At 32.0% G+C, this 19703-nt stretch overlaps 1 protein-coding gene across 1 annotated transcript; it reads left to right on the top strand.

Moving 5' to 3' along the window:
- The first annotated feature begins 13592 nt into the window (after window positions 1-13592).
- LOC126691342 (probable mediator of RNA polymerase II transcription subunit 26b) lies at window positions 13593-18347 on the top strand. Its single transcript, XM_050386393.1, has 8 exons — window positions 13593-14072; window positions 14189-14257; window positions 17141-17219; window positions 17320-17432; window positions 17570-17597; window positions 17679-17934; window positions 18017-18156; window positions 18259-18347. The coding sequence occupies exons 1-8, from the start codon at window positions 13593-13595 to the stop codon at window positions 18345-18347; spliced, it is 1254 nt and encodes a 417-aa protein (XP_050242350.1).
- Window positions 18348-19703: the final 1356 nt, after the last annotated feature.

The following is a 19703-nucleotide window of genomic DNA, read 5'->3' as shown; positions in this document are numbered from 1 at the left end:
CCCTTGATAAATAAGGTTATTTAAGGGATCTCTTAACCCTCAAAATAAGATTTTATTTTATTTAAAAGAAAAAAAAAAACCACAATCATGCACAATATATATATACACGCACAAAAATTCACAATTGTCGAGATGATATGCTATGATATTGATGTATAGCAAAAGTAATATATTGCTACAATTACACTTTCTTTAATCTCTAAACTCAAACCTACAAATTAACAAATTAGGAGCCGCATACAAACTATCAATATGTCAATTATTGTTTAAGAGAAAGATATCAACAACCACACTTTGTACAAAGATCAAATCTGTCCAAGAGTTAAAAGTTTTGATACATTTTATCCTTCATCTCCAAAACAAGAAGTTATCAACTAGTACAATTGAACATTTCAACCATTATGGGTGCCCTCAAGTTTCTGAAAAAGAGAGAATGATACCAAAAGTTTGTTAATTTCCCTGCAAATATATCTACACATCTTTCCACAATATCAAATTCAAGATACCCACAATTTCAAAAAGAACAAAAAGGACACAACAGAGTTCATATATCTAAATAAAACATGCTGGTTAAAGAAACGTCATTCACCAAAAAGAAGAAAACTTGGAAGAGAAGAATACCAATACTCCATGGAAAAGGATATTCCAATCCCACACCCAATAGAAACCCCAAAAGAAAAGAATTTTAACATGAAAAGAGAAACTCCTATTCATGTAAACTCTCATCTAAAAGTCAGATTAACCCGATCAATATTAACCAAGCAAGCAAATTTAACATCCAAACTCCAAAACCCAGAACAGGGGTCACAATCATTAACAATCTTTGCTTAGATATATTAAACCCCCCAAAAAAAAAAAAAAAAAAAAAGTCCATCTTTCAACATACCCAGATCATAAAATCTATCATAGAATCCAAATAACAAGTATACTTGATCAGCAAACAAAGAAAAATAAATAAATAAAAACAGAATCTTTCAGAAAAACAGAACACAAAGAGATAAGAGCACACCAAATTATTGTTAAAACATTGGGTTTGTCTCTATGTATAACTTGAGCTCTAAAAGCCTCTAATCCAACCCAAATTCAATTTGCATAAAGAGCACACCAACAAGAGGGCAATAGTGCAATTCAAAACTTGCAAGTGGGAAACATTATAGTTTCTCTATTGTATGGTGATCAAAATGATAAAACAAACAAAAATGTTAAACTCTGTAACAAAAACAAGGCATACCCATAAAGAGATAAGATCATTAAACAGACCAAAATCAGACACACAAAAAGAGAGACAGTCAGTAAGTGTGAGTGGCTTTTGGTGTGGCAGTGGCATCTACAGCTTCAACTCCATCATGGAGTTCTTCTTCGTGGCTCAAGAGCTTCGATGGAAACTCAAGCGAAGCTTCTAAACTATCGGATAGAAGAACAGCCTTGGTCATTTTGGCTCAGAAGAAATCCAAGAAGACCCGAAAGGTAGATATATAGATTAACATAATCATCAAAAAATGAAGTTGGATTAAAATTTTTAAAAAAATCTTCAATGAGGGACACACCTTAAGTTGTCCTCAACTGGAAAAGAGTACTAAATCCAGTGGAAAAGCCTGCATAAAAGAATATTTCAATGTACTTGATGATCTTAAGCTCTAAGGATATGATAAAAGAGGAACCAGAAACAATCTACCAGCCCACTGTTTCTATGACTAGAAACAGTTTTTTTTTTTTTCTTGGTGAAAAATTTATTTGGTCATTTAGAAAGTGTATTTACTATTTAGTGCATATACATGTTAATGCAGCAATTCAGAAACTCATTGGCAAGCTGAGCATAAACTTTTCAAGAAGTGACTGCTAAGAACTATCAGAAACTAGACAACAAGAATAGCCCGAAAATAGTATAAGTAAATATCAAATAATGGGCGATCAAGGGGATTCTAACAACAAACATCCAAAGTGCATAAAACAAACTAGTAGCTGACTTATGTACATTTTTTTGATCAAGGGGATTCTCCTTGTTGCAGCATCATTGTCATCAATCAACTTTATGTTGCTGCCATTTTTAAGTTTATTTAACTTATTTATTTATAGTTTCATGTTTGTTAGAACTTCACTTTCTCAAATAGGAGAGATCCTAATGCTTTAAGTGAATAAACAAACCCAAACCTTGACATATCTTAATACTTCAAGTAAATAAGCAAATCCAAACCAACACTAACAACGAAAATTATTGCATTCATTTACTTATGTAGAAGCCCACAATCATGTCCTAAAACAGGTATTTATGGATGTAGTGTAAGACACACACACACACAGAGACAAAAACATTGTATATCACAAGAGTAGGGATAAATCACCTGCCCAGAATGAAAGAAATAATTCTCCCCGGCCAATTTTGTTGGTGTTGACTGATAGAAGTCGTAGCAGGTCCAAGCAAGCTGCAAAAGAAGAAATAATAGAATCTAGTCAACTGCGAAAAGAGTGATAGCTGTACAAGGCATGACATAGTGGATAGAATGGGATCAATGGTGCAAGGAAATACCAATCATCCCCCCCCCCCCCCCCAAAAAAAAGTATAAGAAATTAAAAATACTATATTGTATCTCATCTTGATCTCTTGCCCCTTTATCAAAGCACATGAGCGCTCTAGATTCAAAGGCTCAAAGCAGGGAAACAAATGACTGAATATGTCCTCAACAAATAAATAAAGTACAAAACTAAAAGAATGAGTTGAAGTGGAAATATGCAAAAGTCATAGAAGATTTCTTGATCACTGATCAAAAGAATGAAAACAATACAAGAAGCTTAATAAATTTCTCTGATATACAGGCCATAAAATCAAAATTACACATTTTACAGTTAAAATAAAATGATGGTTCTTCTCAAAAAACGAAGGAAAATTTTCTAATTCAAGGGGATTGAATGAAACTTCACCTATTGGATGTGAGTTACTTCAGAACATGTATTAAAAGAACATAGAAGAAGCACAATTCATCAGACAGTTTTTCTTACCTGGCTTCTAGTAAAACAAGATGAGATGGAATTGCTTCAACATAAGCAGCAACATTTTGGTAATCACGTCTTATGTTTCATAGTAGAAAAATGGATTAGTGCAACCAGGTTTAGCAAATGAATGACATTCTAGAACAGAAATTGTGGAACCATGTTGAGGGTCAATTGCTTTAAAAGTAAAAAGGGGCCCGATTTCTTCCCAAAATTCCTATGAGAAAATTTCAAGAATGAATTCACATAATGACAATTTCAAACTAACAACATTGACTCTAGATGCAATTTGACATCAGGAACTTCAGGACGTCTGAACCATGATCAGCATCTACCGTCCAATTGGTAAACCATATGGTTTACCAACTGGATACCATTATTTAGTCCTTTGAATATGGTGAGGACAACTTCCACTAGATTGTTACCTACTGCATAGTATTAGTTAATATTCAAGCAATCAAACATACAACATTTGATACTAGTAACAAAAGGCAAAGCTATAGACTAACTCTTGCCAAAATAATCTCATCAGGCAATGTTGTGGAAAAATAAATAAAACTAGGATAAAGTAAACTTGTGTAATGTATTTTTGTGTTTGGTAATGATGCATCAAATCAATCAAAGAATCCATCATGCCTCCAACAACATCAGTTATGCAGCAACTTAAGTTAAGCATTATTGCCACCAACCATGAGTATTGATCCAGTCAGCATAAATTCTGGAAATCAGCCACATATAAACTAGTTGCTATCACTAGTGAAATTCGATAGAGTGAAAAACCTGACTTGGGCATTATATAAATCATAGCTATTCATGATTCATATCACACCCTTTCTAAAGTGGCGCACTTCTTTCCATATAAATTTAACCATATTGAACAAATAAGGTCCTCTCTATAACATCTATATAATTTCAGTTCTCTCTGTTCAAGAAATTGTGCAGTGAACCAAATTCTAAAACCGGTAACAGATTCCATTTAAGTCCTCCCCACATTCTATGCCCCAAGTAAAAATTAATGTAATAGATTTTTAATTGCCACCATTGCCAAATGAAAGCTATTTCATTCTCATTCAATTCCAATGCATCAATTTTACTAAAAAAAAATTCAAACTTACAATCAAAAAAAGAATTTATATACAAAATTGAATCAGGCTAAAGCTTCAGATTAGACCTAAAACAAAAATGAACCAGGAAATGCATAGCAAAATGAAAATAGAACCAAAACGACGTATCCAATTCCAATTCCAAACCCTAGCCCCTTATTTATACTATTACTTGCTCTCTAAGCCCCTAAAACACTAGGACTACGCAAAATTGGACTAATACTTTGTAGTCTCTCTACCAGTGAAGAGAATGACAGAGAGAAAACGAGAGAGATTAGGACAACTTCAATTTTTTTTCTCGGGAAACAAACAGAGAGTTAGATAGAGAGAGACCTGTAATCGAACGAAGAAGTGGAGGAGATGATATTTCCGACCACCATGCCCTTAGCTCGTCATCGGAGATGATATCGCTGCCCACCGTGCCTTAGTCACCGGAGCTAAGTCGTCGACCACCGCACCTTTGAGTATTCTGAGAGAGAGTTGGAGAGCTACGAATCCACGAGTTTTAGATCTGACTAAATGAAATGGTTTTCTCCTTTTATTTTTCAAATTATGGGCTTTATTTCGTTGATTGAAAATTTTGGAGTATCTTTATTTTGAGGGTCGCATGAAAGTGGTGCTAAAAAATGTAATATTTTGGAGCCAAAACTCTCGCGGGAATGCTACTAAAACTGGTTTGCATTTTTTTAAAACGGTTGTATTGGCTTATTTCAAGGGTTTTAGAGTAGGTTTGGATTGGGCTAAAAACCCAGCGCATCTGCATCTGTGTTTTTTTTTTTTTTTTTTTTTTTTTCACGCATTTGTGAGATTTGTGATTACTGTTTATGTACTGTTTAATAAACAGTAACAGTAAAGTTTGGCTTTTTTCATTTTTTTTTAAGTTAATCAATGCACATCATGTACTATTCACGGACTTACAAATTTCATTTTTCAGTAACTTTTTTCATTAAAAATAAGTCTCACGGTACTATTCACATATTTAAAAATTATTTTGCTACAGTGTTTTTAAGTTTTCAATTACAATTTTCAGTACTATTCACACATTTCAACGTCTGTTTAGACCTTTTTAAGAGACCCTTGGAAATAGAGGGTCAAAAAAAGTGAAGTTTTTTGTAGTGACTTACAATAACAAGAATATATGCATTTAAAAGATTTTAAGGTGTTAATTGCTAGCTATATTTCCTAAACATTACTTGTAAATGTAACTATATTAGGATAAGGAAATAATTTCAAATTTTGGGGGCTATGTGGCTCTGCCACAAGTTAGGCTTAAGTTTCTTTTGAGGTTAGCTAGTTTAAGAAGGAATAGATTTCAGGAATAGTATATCGCCAATTAATTCAACTTTAAAAAGATCATCAATTTGTCCTGATATTATGAAATCTAAAATTCTAGAAATTAAGAGAAATGTTACATTCAAAACATTTTCACAACAAATTTTAGATGGCAAGTTGTTTTAGTTCTGATTTGAATCTATTACTAAAATTACTTTTTTGATCACTAATAACAACTATACGAATGTGTCAAGAATTTATTGTAAAAGTATTATACACACAGCATTTTTCAAAAACCAACCGTATGGGGTGGAAAAATAATTAATTAAGTCAATTACTAATTTATTGCATTTCGTCCAAATCCATCTATTCTATATGAGTGCATATTCTATCCAGTTATGTAAAACCTCAATTTTACACCCCCAATCACACTATGCCATGTCAACTTATTGCAAATTAAAGAATAACCATGCCACACACAATCATGCCTCATAATTAATAGTACTTTATTATTTCTCCCACTAATTTAGATACCAAATCTCCTTTTCCACTGTTCCTCAAAAAAAAAAATCTCATTTTCCACCTTCAAGCCAAATGAGACACTACCCCCATCCTGCCGCCTCCGTCAACAAGTGGGTTGCCACCTCCACCGCCACCATAGTTGTTCGCTTCAACGAAAAAAGATTCATTCGTTACACATCACATCACCACTGCCGGTGGAGAGGAATAGCATTAACTAGAGGAGGTACCGTGAAAGCCCTCACTGGCTTCTTTCTTCCACCACCTTGTCATTTTTGTCTATATCTGTTGATGTGGGTGTGATTGTGTGTGTGTCATGCATTATTTTTTTATGTGTAAAAATATGATGTGTCACATTCCTATTGGAGGGTGCAAATAAGACCTTTTACACCATGACCCTATTAAATTTAATCTCTTTCAATAATTGTGGGTTTTAAAGTTCTTGGTTAAAGGTGTACCATGTGAATGCAAAACCAAGAACTGCAAGAAGAAGAAGAAAAAAGGTTTTGAAACAGTGGAAGGATTTTAAGACGCTCAAATCTTTGTTCAAAATGTCGAGCTTCACAAGTGTTTATAGGTTGGTTAAACAAAATAGTACAATTAGTCCTTGAAAAAAAAAAAAACTAATAATCTTGCTCAATCGAGCCTTGAGAGAGTGGACGGGCGAACTTTCTGATTCAATTATTCTTTTTCCCCAATGAGATAAATTTCGTTGGCCAAGATTTCCCCGATTGCACTTCTTCAAGCAACTTCAAGACCTATTTTTTCTTCACAGATGCCAAAGTATTAAGGAATCAAATCCTGAAAATGGTAATATTTGTTAAAACTAACTATTCTTCCAAAAGCTTAAACTGTTAAGAAATGATAAATTTAATTATTGGAAATGGCAAGATTTGTTAAATTACCGATTCTCCTAAAAACTTAAACTATTAGGAAATTATAAATTTAATCATTTAATCATAATTCTAATAAGATTGCATTATTATTGGTCAATCTTTCTTGATTTTAGAATATATTAAAGGGTGACCGGGCCTAGTTGCCCAAGTGGTACCCGGTTCTTTAAGTAACCTCAAGCTTGGGGGTTCAATCCCCCGAATAAACAATTACCCAGCCAAAAAAAAAAAAAAGATATTAAAGGGTGATTTTGTACCCTACTATTGAAGGACAATTTCGCAAAATCATTTTCAAAAAATTAGCTTACCAGGGTGAGAAGTCATTTTTTTTAATACAAGATAGAAATTCTACTTTAATCTAATTTAAGTGTATATATGTATGAAGCCCCAGGGGCGGAACTACAGTGGGGCAGGGGGGGGCCATTGCCCCCCCCCCTCCCCCCAAAAAAAAAAAAAAAAAAAGCTGTATATATATATATATATATATATGTTGAAATTTTAAATTTTGGTCCTAATAGACCCCCCAGTTAAAATTAAAAAAAAAAAAAAAAAAAAAACTGGTATACATATGTAATTTGAAAAATTAAAATTTGCCCTTAAATATATATATTTTTGGATCTCCTCTGAAATAGTGCCGAGTTCCATTTTGATAAATGTGTTGAAATGTTTAAGAAACACTATTTTATATGTAGTATTTTGTTAAATATGAAATAGATATTAGTTTTTATTTTCATAAAAAAAATTTGTTTTAAGCTTTGCCCCCCTCAGGTTCGAATCCTGGTTCCGTCCCTGTGAAGCCCCCTCTAGAGACTTGAACTTCAGTCATTACCCCCCACACCCCACAAACACTTGTAAAGTGACCACCACACCAAAAATACGCGGTGGTAAGAAGTCTTCTTAGTATGTGAATAAGCGAATTCCATTACCCCTTTTGAAGTTACCTTCTTAATTTGAGTTAAGGAAATTATTTAAAATTATTACAAAACGTTTCATATTATAAATGGTGCCTCACAAATCAAAATATACATACATACATATATATATATATATATCGTGGGAAAAAATTTGGCTCCAATAAGAAAGGTTTCCTCCAACATTCTTCTTCCCATCTTCAACACGTACTTCTTTTTTTTTTTTTTTTTTTTCCATACATTAGGTAAGTAAACGTCTTATAGTTAATTAGTTATAACTGTTATATGGAAAAAAATAAAAAATAAAAATAAAAAGCACCATTGCTGACAAGAGGATTTTTAAGAAACCGCTAAAAGCTCTGACATTTCTGTGGATTTTTCTCTAATTTCTTTGGCAGTTTTCTTTATTGGCAATTTGGCAACAGCTCATGTCTTTTTCCTGAACCTGTCCTCAAAACTGAAAATATTTTTTCATTTCTTTCTCCCACTCTTTTCCCATTTTCTCTCTCAAAAGTAGTACACTTTTTTAGTCACGTCTAGTCTCCCACGTCTTCTATGCTCCAGCTACATGAAATAGATAGAATAAAATAGTGAACTTCATTTATATCATGTCATATGGTGACTTCAAGTTTTGATCTTTTTTTTTTTTTTTTTCACTTCAAGTTTTGATCTTTGAAATCACTGTTTGACCATTCTTTATTGTCATATCAACGATTTTGTCTGAAAACTTGCACACCCATTTGAACTTTTGTTTACAACCATGTGATTTTGATTAGAAAAACATTACTTAGTCATCCAGTATTATAGTGTTTCAAAATTGTTTAGACTACTTCTCAATACCCATTTACTGGAAAAAAATTGGCCTTTGCCCTTTTTAAAAAAACAATCCAGCATTTTGCCCCATTTCTCAAACTAATTAGGGAAATGTCCCTCTTTTGAAAGTCAATTTTCTCAAAATCGAGTTAAGCCCTATAGTGGCGTTTTTTAGAAGCCTATAGTAACGTTTTAAGGACATATAGTGGCATTTTGAAACTTGAGCTCCTTGAAATTGAGTTATAGGCAAAAAAAAAAAAAAAAAAAAAAAAAAAAAAAAAAATTTGCATGTAACTTGATTTCATGGAGATCGAGTTACAAAACGCCACTATAGGTCTTTAAAACATTACTATAAGCTCCTTAAAACGCCACTATAGGGCTCTAGAAATTTTTTTTTTTTTATAACTCAATTTTGAGAAAATCGAGTTTCAAAAGAAAGACATTTCCCTAATTAGTTTGGGAAATAGAACAAAATGCTGGATTTTTTTTTTTTTTTTTTTTTTGAAATGGGCATTTGCCCATTTTCTCCCCCATTTACATTTCATGAATGTTAGAAAGAAATTTTATATAGTAGCAGAAAGTGTATAATTTTTTTCTTTTAAAATGTTCTGCAAGAAATTCCATTTGATTATATATTTTCTTTCAAGTTATCACTATGAAAGATAAAGAGTGAACTGTAGTATTTTTGAGATTTTTGAAAAAGCAATCATAGTGGCAGCTACAGATCACCCAAATGAGTTCAAGCCTCAAAAAGGGGGTCCTGATGTAGTTACTCATAATTATTATAAATGGGCTGTCAAGTAGAAGGATCCAATCTAATACAATATCTAAATCAATACATATTAGTCCATTAATCACCACAATTAAAAAGAATAAAATATTCTCTTTCCTTTTCAATGTGAGATTAAAGATTCTACTAATTCATTGTCTTCCATATTTTTTCATATATTTATATTTATGTTGTAATATTAATCAATTTTTATTAAATAATATTAAAATGCTTCAACAATATTTTTGCTTGAGGCTAGAGTTCTAGGATCTCAGTGCATGCTGTAATGCAAGGCAAAGAACGATGTGGTTTCAATAATCATGGGTTTTGAAGCTCTTGGTTAAAGGTATACCATCACCTTGTGAGTGCAAAATCAAGACCTAGAACTAGAAAAAAGAAAAAGGTTTTGATACAAAGGAAGGCTCTTAATGGTGCTCAAAGGTATGACAGCCTTCTTTTGTCAAAAAGTAGAGTTTCACAAGTATCTATAGGTAGGTTAAACAAAACAGTACAATTCATCCTTTGGAAATTTATATAATATCTAAAAGGTGAAACGTAATATTTATTGTTGCTATGCATACACTCATGTTGAGCCACATAAGTGCAGTATTATGGTCTATTGCGGTCCGATTCAATCCATTTGGTCCACTTCGGTCTATTCGGTCCATTTTGGTCCACTTTGATCCTTTTGGTCCATTTTTGTCCACTGTGATCCATTTCAGTCTATAGTCCACTTTGGTTCATTCGGCCTAATTATGTCACATTTTTAGTATAATGTTTATAAGTTCTTGATAAAATTACATTTTTCTTATGTTATTAAAATCTTTTTTTTTCTTATATAAATGAATGATTTACTTAAATCTGATACCTCTTTAAGTTATCTAAGACATATAGAAAAAAAAAATCATATGTAAGGAGCACTAAAAATAATTTTCAACCACACATTACATTATTTAAAAGATATACTATCTTATATAATAATTGAATGTAAAATTCAATATTTTTCCTTAAAAAAATACTTATAAAATTTAAGGAGTAAACTACATATTAGGTCTCTATCCTTTACTCCATATTTTAATTTGATCCCTAACCTTTCAATTGTGTCAATTTGATCCCTAACCTTTCAATGCCGTGTCAATTTAGTCTCTATCATTATATCTTGGATGAAAATTAATGCCATGGCAAATGGCCAAAATAAAATTTTAGTGTACTGTCACATTAACAAAAGCTGATTTTTTTTTTTTTTTTTTTTTTTTTTTGCCATTAGATGCGTCATCAATTTACATCCAAAAAATAACAGCAGGGACTAAATTGACACGGTATTGAAAGGTTAGGAATCAAATGAATACAATTGAAAAGTTAAGGACCAAATTGAAATATGGTGTATAAGATAAGGACTAAATATATAGTTTACCCAAATTTAAAACACTTTCAAATAACAAATGTAGATAACTTAATTTAGAAAATTTAATATATTATATCAACTATATTTTGTTAGAAAATAATCATATCATTTTAAAAAAGGTTTGAGACTACACCTATAAGTCATATCTATTATTTTCATACCATTTTTAAAAGTACAATGTCAATGGATATTATCCTAACTCAGTCTAAGAATTCCGAGGGTGGGAAGAATAAGATTGAATTATTATTGGTCAATCTTTCTCAATTTTAGATATATTAAATGTTGATTTTGTACCCTTCTATTAAGGGACAATTTTGCAAAATCGTTTTCAAGAAATTAGCTTACCAATGTGAGAAGTCATTTTTGGTATGTGAATAAGTGATTCCATTACCCCTTTCGAAGTTACCTTCTTAATTTGAATTAAGGAAATTATTTAAAATTCTTACAAAACGTTTTATACTCTAAATGGTGTGGACTTCTATCAATTAAGGCGCTTGGTGCCTCATATATATATATATATATATATATATATATATATATATATCGTGTAAACTTTGTTAGGATTTAGATCATTTACAATTACAGAATATATTGTTTCTCAATGGATTCTAATTAGCTCACTAGTAAACTCTGACGGTTGAATAAAAGATATGGGATTCAATCTCCGCCTATACCAAAAACTGATTAGTATCTTGGCCTGATGATAAAAAACTATTATTAGGAGCAGATGTCATAGGTTGAAAATCACTTCCAAAAAAAAAATATATATATATATATATATATATATTGTTTCTCAAAACAAAAAACAATTACAGAATATATAGTTTTTTTTTTTTTTTTTTTAGAAACACAGAATATATAGTTCTATTAAATATTTCTTCAAATTCTAACTTATACATATATTAAATAGATGGTTTACATGATTCTCAAAAATAAAAAATAGATGGTTTACATTTTGCCATGATATCATTAATTCAATTGTTTATATAAATGCAAATGATGTTACATCATCTAAATCACTCATTTAATAATCAATGGCCAAAATTTAAAAACTTTATGGTGAAGTTATTATAGGATCTGATCCAACTTTGTGATTATTAACTAATATTAAATAAGTTGTCTTATACTAATATTGAGCATAGGAAGTATTTCTTTTCCTGAAATTAGCTCCATTTATATATATTTATACTAATTACAGAAAATTTAACTAGCTTTCACTCACAAAAGATTAAGTGAACAAAAAACTTCTAAATTCTAGCAGTATCTGTTTTACACAAATTAGTTCAGTTACCCACTCTTTAGGTGGCAAATTTTTCATATGCCTCAACTTATGCTCCCTATTTGAGTTTGACGTGCGAGTTCCTTGGGTGAAACCCACATGTCAATCTTATATAGGGCGCATAAGCTTGGCATAAGAAATACCTTCTCAAGTGGATTTTGACATCTCTTGGTTCTTCTGAGTTTTAGGGCCTGTTTTGTACGTGTGTTTAAACAACAGTTTTCAGTTTTTTTGGAAATACATGTGGGTGAAAAAATATGTGAAAATACGTATAATATTGTTTAAAAACTGAAAACATATTTTTAAATTCATGTACCATACGGGCCTTACTTTCCGTTTCTGGTCATTTTCGGTGATCAAAAAAATTGCACAACTACCATGGTGAAAATTTTTTATTAAAAAAAAAAAAAAAACAAACAAACAAACAATTAAAACTATAAACTATAAACTTTACTTAAAGGCCTCAAGTGACAAGTTAATAGTAAGTAAAACGGTAATATCAGTAATAGACCCAAATGAGAATTAATAAAAATTTAGCAATTAAAATTGTTTGTCAAAACTTTTGTGCATATAATGTCCGTTTGGGATAAGCTGAAAATTTCAGCTTATTTACAACTTTAACTTATTTTTGCTACTATTTATAGATCTCATTGCACTTTTTGATACTATTCATGTATCTCACTGTACTATTTAGCTAACTTTTACCTTTATCTATAATATTTTCAATAAAAAGCTTTCACTTTCAGCTAAATAAATTATTCCCAATATGCATACAAGTGTTGCTTATCTATTTTAAACAAATTGGGCCAATATCATCTTCGAAGCAAATGCTGAATATGGTAAGACTATGATGGTTGTAGCATTTACTGGAAAGAGATTCACCAATGGAAGAAGTGAGCTCCAATATGAAACACTTCCTCCAACGTCCTTCTTGCCATCTTCACTTCCTTACTATATTTTTCATAAACTAGGAAAGTAAAGTCATTATATGTCAAAGCACATAACAGCGAGTAAAGGAAAACCACCATTGCTGATAAGAGGTTTGTACGAAACCGCTTAAAGCTCTGAAATTTCTGTGGATTTTTCTCTAACTTCTTTGGCAGTTTTCTTTTATTGGCACCAACTCATGTCTTTTTCCTGAATCACTCCTCAAAACAAAATATATATTTCCTTTTCTTTCTCCCTCTCTTTTCCCATTTTCTCTCTCAAAAGTAGTACATTTTTTTGGTCACGTCCAGTTTCTCATTTTGATCTGAAGGCCACGTCTTCTATGCTTCAACTGCATGCAAAAGATAAAGAATAAAATAGTGAGCTTCATATGTATCATGTCATATAGTGACTTCAAGTTTTGATCTTTGAAATCATTGTTTGGCAATTCCTGATTGTCATATCAACGATTTTGTATGAAAAATTGCACACCCATTTGAATTTTTGTATGTAATCATGTGATTTTGATCAGAAAAGCACTACTTAGTCATCTTGTTTTTTAAAATTTTTAAGAGTACTTCTGAATACCCATTTCCATTTCATTATTGTTAGAAAGAAATTCTTTAGAGTAACAGGAAGTATTTAATTTTAGCTTTTAAAACGCTCTGCTAGAAATCCCCATATGACGATATGTTTTGTCTCAGGTTATCACCATGAAAGATAAAAGCTTTAGTTACTGGAGAGACTATTTTCAGGGAGTGAATTGTAGTATCTTTGAGATTATTGAAAATGCAATCAAAGTGGCAGCCACAGATCACCCAAATGAGTTCAAGTTACAAAGGGGTCAGATTGTTGAAAAACTTTACTATTGCCAGGCAGGGACTCAATGTTGTGGGCAAAATCACAATGAGTTAGCAATGCTCAATGAGACTAACAATGGCAATTTCAATGATGAACATGCAATTGTGATGGCTAATACTAGATTAACTAGTAATGCTGCTGATCTGGAAGTTGGTGGCAGTGAGCAGAGTAAGGTTGATAGCAGTAGTGATCAGACAGAGATGAATACGACCCAAGAGAGCAAATACAGTTACAGCGAAGCGGAGGCATTGACAGATGAGATTGATGAAGAGAGTGAGATTTTTTTAGAGGTTTTAAGGACCAAGGAGATTCTTGAAAATAGTCAAGATGAGGTTTGTATAAATTGTTGCTTCGAAGGTGTAATTCAGTTTTACAGTATAATTGAATGAAATAACTTAGGATTTTACTTTTTGTTTTTTAATAAGTTGTGCTTTGTTTTCATCTACAGTCTGAAACAGTATTACTCGAGTCCTTAAGGAAGCTGCAATTGATGGTTCATTCTGTTGAGGTTCTGCAGGTAAAAATTGAGTCCATTTTCAGTTATTAATGATGGTTTTCCTCTACAAACAAGGAATACCAATCATCATTTAGATAATACATTATTAAGTTAGCTTGCAATTCTTGCAAAAATTTAAATCTCTAATGGCGCACTTATTCTTCCTATAGAAATGAACCAAACACTATTGCACTCTATATACCTATTATATAAAGTTCTGTTTGTTTCTATCTATCATTCCTTCTATAGCACATAAAATAAGTCAAATATAAAATCTCACTGTACAATTCTTTAATAGTCAATGCCGTGCTGTAATATTTTACTTTTGAGTTTCATGGAAAATCAGTGTCTCAAATGTCTTACTCTCCTCTAAAAAGATTTATTATTCGTGAATGATCCTGTGTCCAGAAACACTGATATGAAACATAGCTAGCTCAAATTAAGTTCAACTTGCACTAAAGAACTGTTTGGATTCTTCATTGAGTTATTTCTTCCTCAATCAACTGAATTTATTGACTTCTTTTTATTATTATTTTTCTATGTATAGATGCTTGAACTGTTAAGATCTTTTGTTACTAACATTGTCTTTCAGAAGCAGTTTAAATCTATGACAGGGTAGTTGCATCTTCATCCCTTGGCAGTGATACATTCAGCATATTTTGCATTCTTTTCTAATCATCTTTTTGCTTCTTAGAGCACTTAAATTACTTAGTGCTTCACGTGCGTGCCCATTTAAGAGTTTAGTGAAATTATGTCTTCTCAGCTTTATAAGACCATTCTTGAGAATCACTCAACGTTATCTTTCATGTTATATTGGTTTCAATCACTTGGAAATGCTTCTCTGTCAAAATTATATTTCATTCGTACAATTGTATATTCAACTAATTAGGTTAATAAAGTTTTCTATGACATTATATGTTTGAGCTTGTGGGTTTATGATCAAGTTCCTTCCTTTCAGGCCACAAATATAGGAAGAACGGTTAATGCTCTTCGAAGGCACAGGTCAAAACAGATTAGAAAGTTTATACAGACACTTATTAAGTACGAATCTGTTGCCTCTAGCTACTGCCTGTTTACATTGATAGTCATCCGTAAACAAGTGACTTGAAACTGTTTTGATTTTAATGCTGCTATACTATCTAGAATATATTGATAATGAAGATTCTGTTTCCATCTTGTTGAACCTTAAAGTGGTATCTTTAATGTTATATGTGAATTATTAATAATTCGTTACGTAATTATAGCGAAATTTTATAAACATTGCAATTCAGTTTTGTATTCTACTATTAGTTTCCAAGATCATACATCCCCCTCTTTAGTAATTACTGATCTACAATGTAGTGGCAGACATCACCAGGAACCCTATTTATTATTGAACTTTTATTGACCTAAAAATCTTCTTGCCACGTCTGCTGAGTTATTTTTTATTAGTACAGTACATTCATTTCCTTCGACAGATATGACAAATATGATATACTTGAGTTGCATTACTTACATTAGTATTTGAAATGTGATCTATAGCATATGCTTCAAGTTCTGCTTTATAGCAAAAAAATAACAGATCAGCTTTTTTGAGGCATAGCAGCATAGCTCTGCAAGCTTCCAGGGAATGTACTTGGCTATGCTATATATTCCAAGGAATTATGAAGCATATACTATTTGGTGTAAGGCATACTGAGACATATGCTTTGGATAATATGAACTTCAGCTACTTTAATAAGGTGACACTGATTTAGATAATTTTTCAAACCTGATGGCAATATTTTTCAAATGCCCAAAATAATCTTGACTGCCTTTCAATGTTACATGATAAAAGATAATGGAAAGAAACTCATTTGCCTAATTTGACGGTAATTGGATACTGCAGCATTTGGAATGTATTCTATCATCATTATCCTTCTTTATTAAACAGATCTTCTCTTTTTCATTTCATTGCTTTCGTGAAGTTGCTTGAACAGACGTGTTTCATTTGCATTTCCATGTTATTCGATTAATTATTGATATTATATACACAAACACCAATATAGGAAAATATTACAATGTCACTCTAAAAATGTTGAGTGCTCATCTCATGCATGGAACGACATGGACAATTGAGCTCTGACTCGTCATGCTGTTAAACATATATTGAAATCAAAATTAATGAATTCTTCATTTGCTAAGATTTTAGTTTGATACATGCAACTTAGAGGGATGGCTGAGTTTCAAACCCCATTGTAATGTTTCGAATATACCTTTTTACTGAAGATATGAAGAAATAAGAACAGACACAATAATGTTATTCTGTTCTAAGATTTCAGGTCTAATTTCTACACATACAATGTACCTGACAAATACACTTTTGGGAAATATAAATATTTCTAGAAGCTTTTTAACCTTTTAATTATATCATCTCATCCTATGACCTGTGTATTGGGGTAGGCTGGAGGTTGGGTGCTAGTATGCTCCAGAAGAGTTGGATGATTTATGTCCATTTTTGGAATTTTTAGGAAAGAACTTTGAAACTACCTTGTAAAAGAGTAATACAAGTATAAAACATAGAATAAACTTTTAAACTAACAATTTTTTCTTACTGTTTGTATGGATTTTCACTAATGGTAATGTTTTGCCTATAGGGCTATAAAATGATTAGTTGAAAAGATGGCATAACTTTACAGTGGTGATTGATGAAAGGGTCTTATGGGGAAAAAAAAAAAAAAAAAAAAACTTCCTTTACATGCTGCCATATGTAGCATTTACATGAGTGTGTTTGATGCTTTCCATCTCAAATCAACATGATGAAATTAGCGTAGAAAGAAGAAATTCTTTTGAGGTTTACGATTTATCTTAAGCCCTAGAGATGTGTGATATCTCAAGTTTATTAGCAGCTTTAACCATTGTCTACATTGGTGAAACATCTCTTAGAATCTAATTGCCGTCGTTTATTCCAGTGGTTGGAAGATAATGACAAACGAGTGGCTTGATGCTGCAGCAATTATTGCCGGTAATGAAACTAAGAGTTTATATATAGAATGTCTTCCTCTTCAATTATCCTTCCTTCAATTTACACTTTTATAACTATTTTCTTAATGTTTCCTGTGCAGAAGGTCCTGTAGACTCTAACCCTTCCACTGTTTTTGATGAGGAAGGGCTCCCTTCTCCTCCGTTGGATGAAGGGGCTCTCTTTGCATCAAAAACTCCAATAAAGCTCTCACAGGTATAGGCTCTGTTAGCTTTTGAGGCTGTGTCACAGTTTTTTGTTAGCTTTTGAGGTTCGATTATAGTTTTGGATTTTATGGTGATTTACTGATTGAAAGCTGATTCTTTGTGCTTTTTAACCGGCCTGATGCAAAGTTCTTTGATGGGATCGATGACGATGGAAGTTAGTTATAAAACCTTAGTTTTATTCAGTATAGCTTCTTGTTTTGGAACTTAAATTTTAGGTATGTTATGTTTTTTGCAGATTTTGAACTCAACATGGAGTATGACAAGAATCTTGAAAGTGGAACAAAACCCCTGCTAGGAAACCAAAATAGTACCAAGCATAACTCACAACTTCCCATGGAGGCCACTATACCTATCCGTGACAAGAAGCACCATCTGACACAGCAACAATCTGTCATTAAATTAACTAGTAATACTGAAACATCAAATACTATATCTAAGAAAGGAAGAACTCATAATTTGAATTTGGAGCAAAAGGTCAATAACGAAATAGAGTTCCAGAACAAGAAGAAAATCCATAATAGCCCATCAACCAGTGAACAAGAAGTAAGTATCATGACTATGAACTTTTTGCAGTTTTCAACTTCAAGCCTCCATCTCCATCTCATCCACGATCTTCTTCCAGAAATCTAGGCTTTTAGATGATGCTGCAGTCCAAGCAAAACTGAAAGCTACAAAGAGGAAACTTCAAGCTAGTTACCAACAAGCTGAGAATGGTTTGTATAGTACCACTGTCTTTTGGTTTTTTCAGTTTGGGAATTATAGCTTTTCACTCTTACATGGACTTTGAATTTTTCTTATTCTTTGTTCTGCTCCAGCAAAAATGCAACGGAAAACAAAATTTGTGGATTTGCATGAACTTCCTAAACAAAGGCTTCGCCGTAAAAAACCATATTCGAAATGCTAGACTTATTTCGGGCATTTGACAAATGGAAGGCACTAACTACTTCATCCTGTGGGATTGGGCATATCATATGTTTTACCTTTTTTTTCCAGACAATGTAAGTCAATAATGGAACAAAACATATAACTTGTTTCTTTGCAGTGACTTGACCCTACTGGTGTGGGAAATGGATATATCTGAGTTTTGAATTAGCAAAGGGGCTAGTTATACTGTTGAAACCTGATTGCATTGCCAGATTATTTCATGTAGATACAGGAAAGTTTTCCAGAGCTTTAGCTCAGGAAGACATATAAGACTATTTTACATTGAAATCAGTAGATTATAGAAAAGATAAAAATAAATAAAAAATCTTCCGTGAATGAGAACATTTTTGCATACAAAAACCTTTCACAAACTATTCCAGGGAATCCACCTTGGAATTCCCTGTCTACCAATTTTTGCTCTCTAGATAACCAGCTTTGATTTTTGAGATGATATAATGTGTATGCAATAACATTTGCTGGTGAAGAGAAGATTTACTGCTGTTGTTTGCTGTATCGCATCATTGTAGAGATGAATACTTAGCTGAAGAATTCATCAATGCAGAAGATTATATCTATTCAATAATATGTGCTGGTCAGTGAGAAATAGCCCCAGTTTAACATAGAAAATCTCATCTGCATGACTACATTGTGTGTATGTATGTTCAACTGAGTTTAACCTCAATATAAAATGATACATATGAATTATTACGTACCGCTCAACATATTGAAGTAGCATTTTCATACTCATCTTTGTCACTACATTTTCTGAGTATGGTTTTAGTTGAATAAATATTTCAAGATAAATATTTTACTGCCTCTCTATCACCTGTTTCAGTGTCCTGTCTCCGATGGGCTAGTAATTTGAATTCCTTTATATCTCTGTTTACAAAACTCTTTTTAAGGCCACTATTTTGGGTTCAAAACATGGTATTCAACAAAATCTAATACTATATATAATAGCAGAAGCATTTTCCTACAATTAAGGCCGTTTTCTAATAAAAGAGAAATTTGATTATTAGAACCTCACCCAGTGAACAAATAACTAAAACAGGATAACCTGGCAGTGATGCCATTGTTTTAGAACTTTATCATGGTCACACTCACTGGGAAATATTTCCCAAAATATAGCTTCATTCTACCGAAAGTCTTTTCAAAACCCTAGAAAAATTTCCCTGAAAATATTGAAGTTGTCCTAATCCAATATTGAAATTTACTTACCAAAAAAAAGAGTCGTTATTTAGGAGTAGAGCAACGTGCTACTCTCTAATCTCAAGTAATAGTAAATCCTACTAATTAAATTCAGGATCTACCATTTATGTCACAGGAAAGAGTTCAT

Source organism: Quercus robur, chromosome 7 (genome assembly GCF_932294415.1).
Source record: "Quercus robur chromosome 7, dhQueRobu3.1, whole genome shotgun sequence".
In the NCBI taxonomy this organism is placed as follows: Eukaryota; Viridiplantae; Streptophyta; class Magnoliopsida; order Fagales; family Fagaceae; genus Quercus; species Quercus robur.
The sequence above is the reverse complement of the archived record's forward strand: the minus strand, read 5'-3'. Positions and strand labels throughout refer to the sequence as shown.

Coding starts and splice junctions, on each gene's coding strand:
- LOC126691342 (XM_050386393.1), top strand. CDS start 13,593: ATGAAAGATAAAAGCTTTAGTTACTGGAGAGACTATTTTCAGGGAGTG. Junction 14,073..14,188: donor TTGAAAATAGTCAAGATGAG/GTTTGTATAAAT, acceptor TTTCATCTACAG/TCTGAAACAGTATTACTCGA. Junction 18,157..18,258: donor TTACCAACAAGCTGAGAATG/GTTTGTATAGTA, acceptor GTTCTGCTCCAG/CAAAAATGCAACGGAAAACA.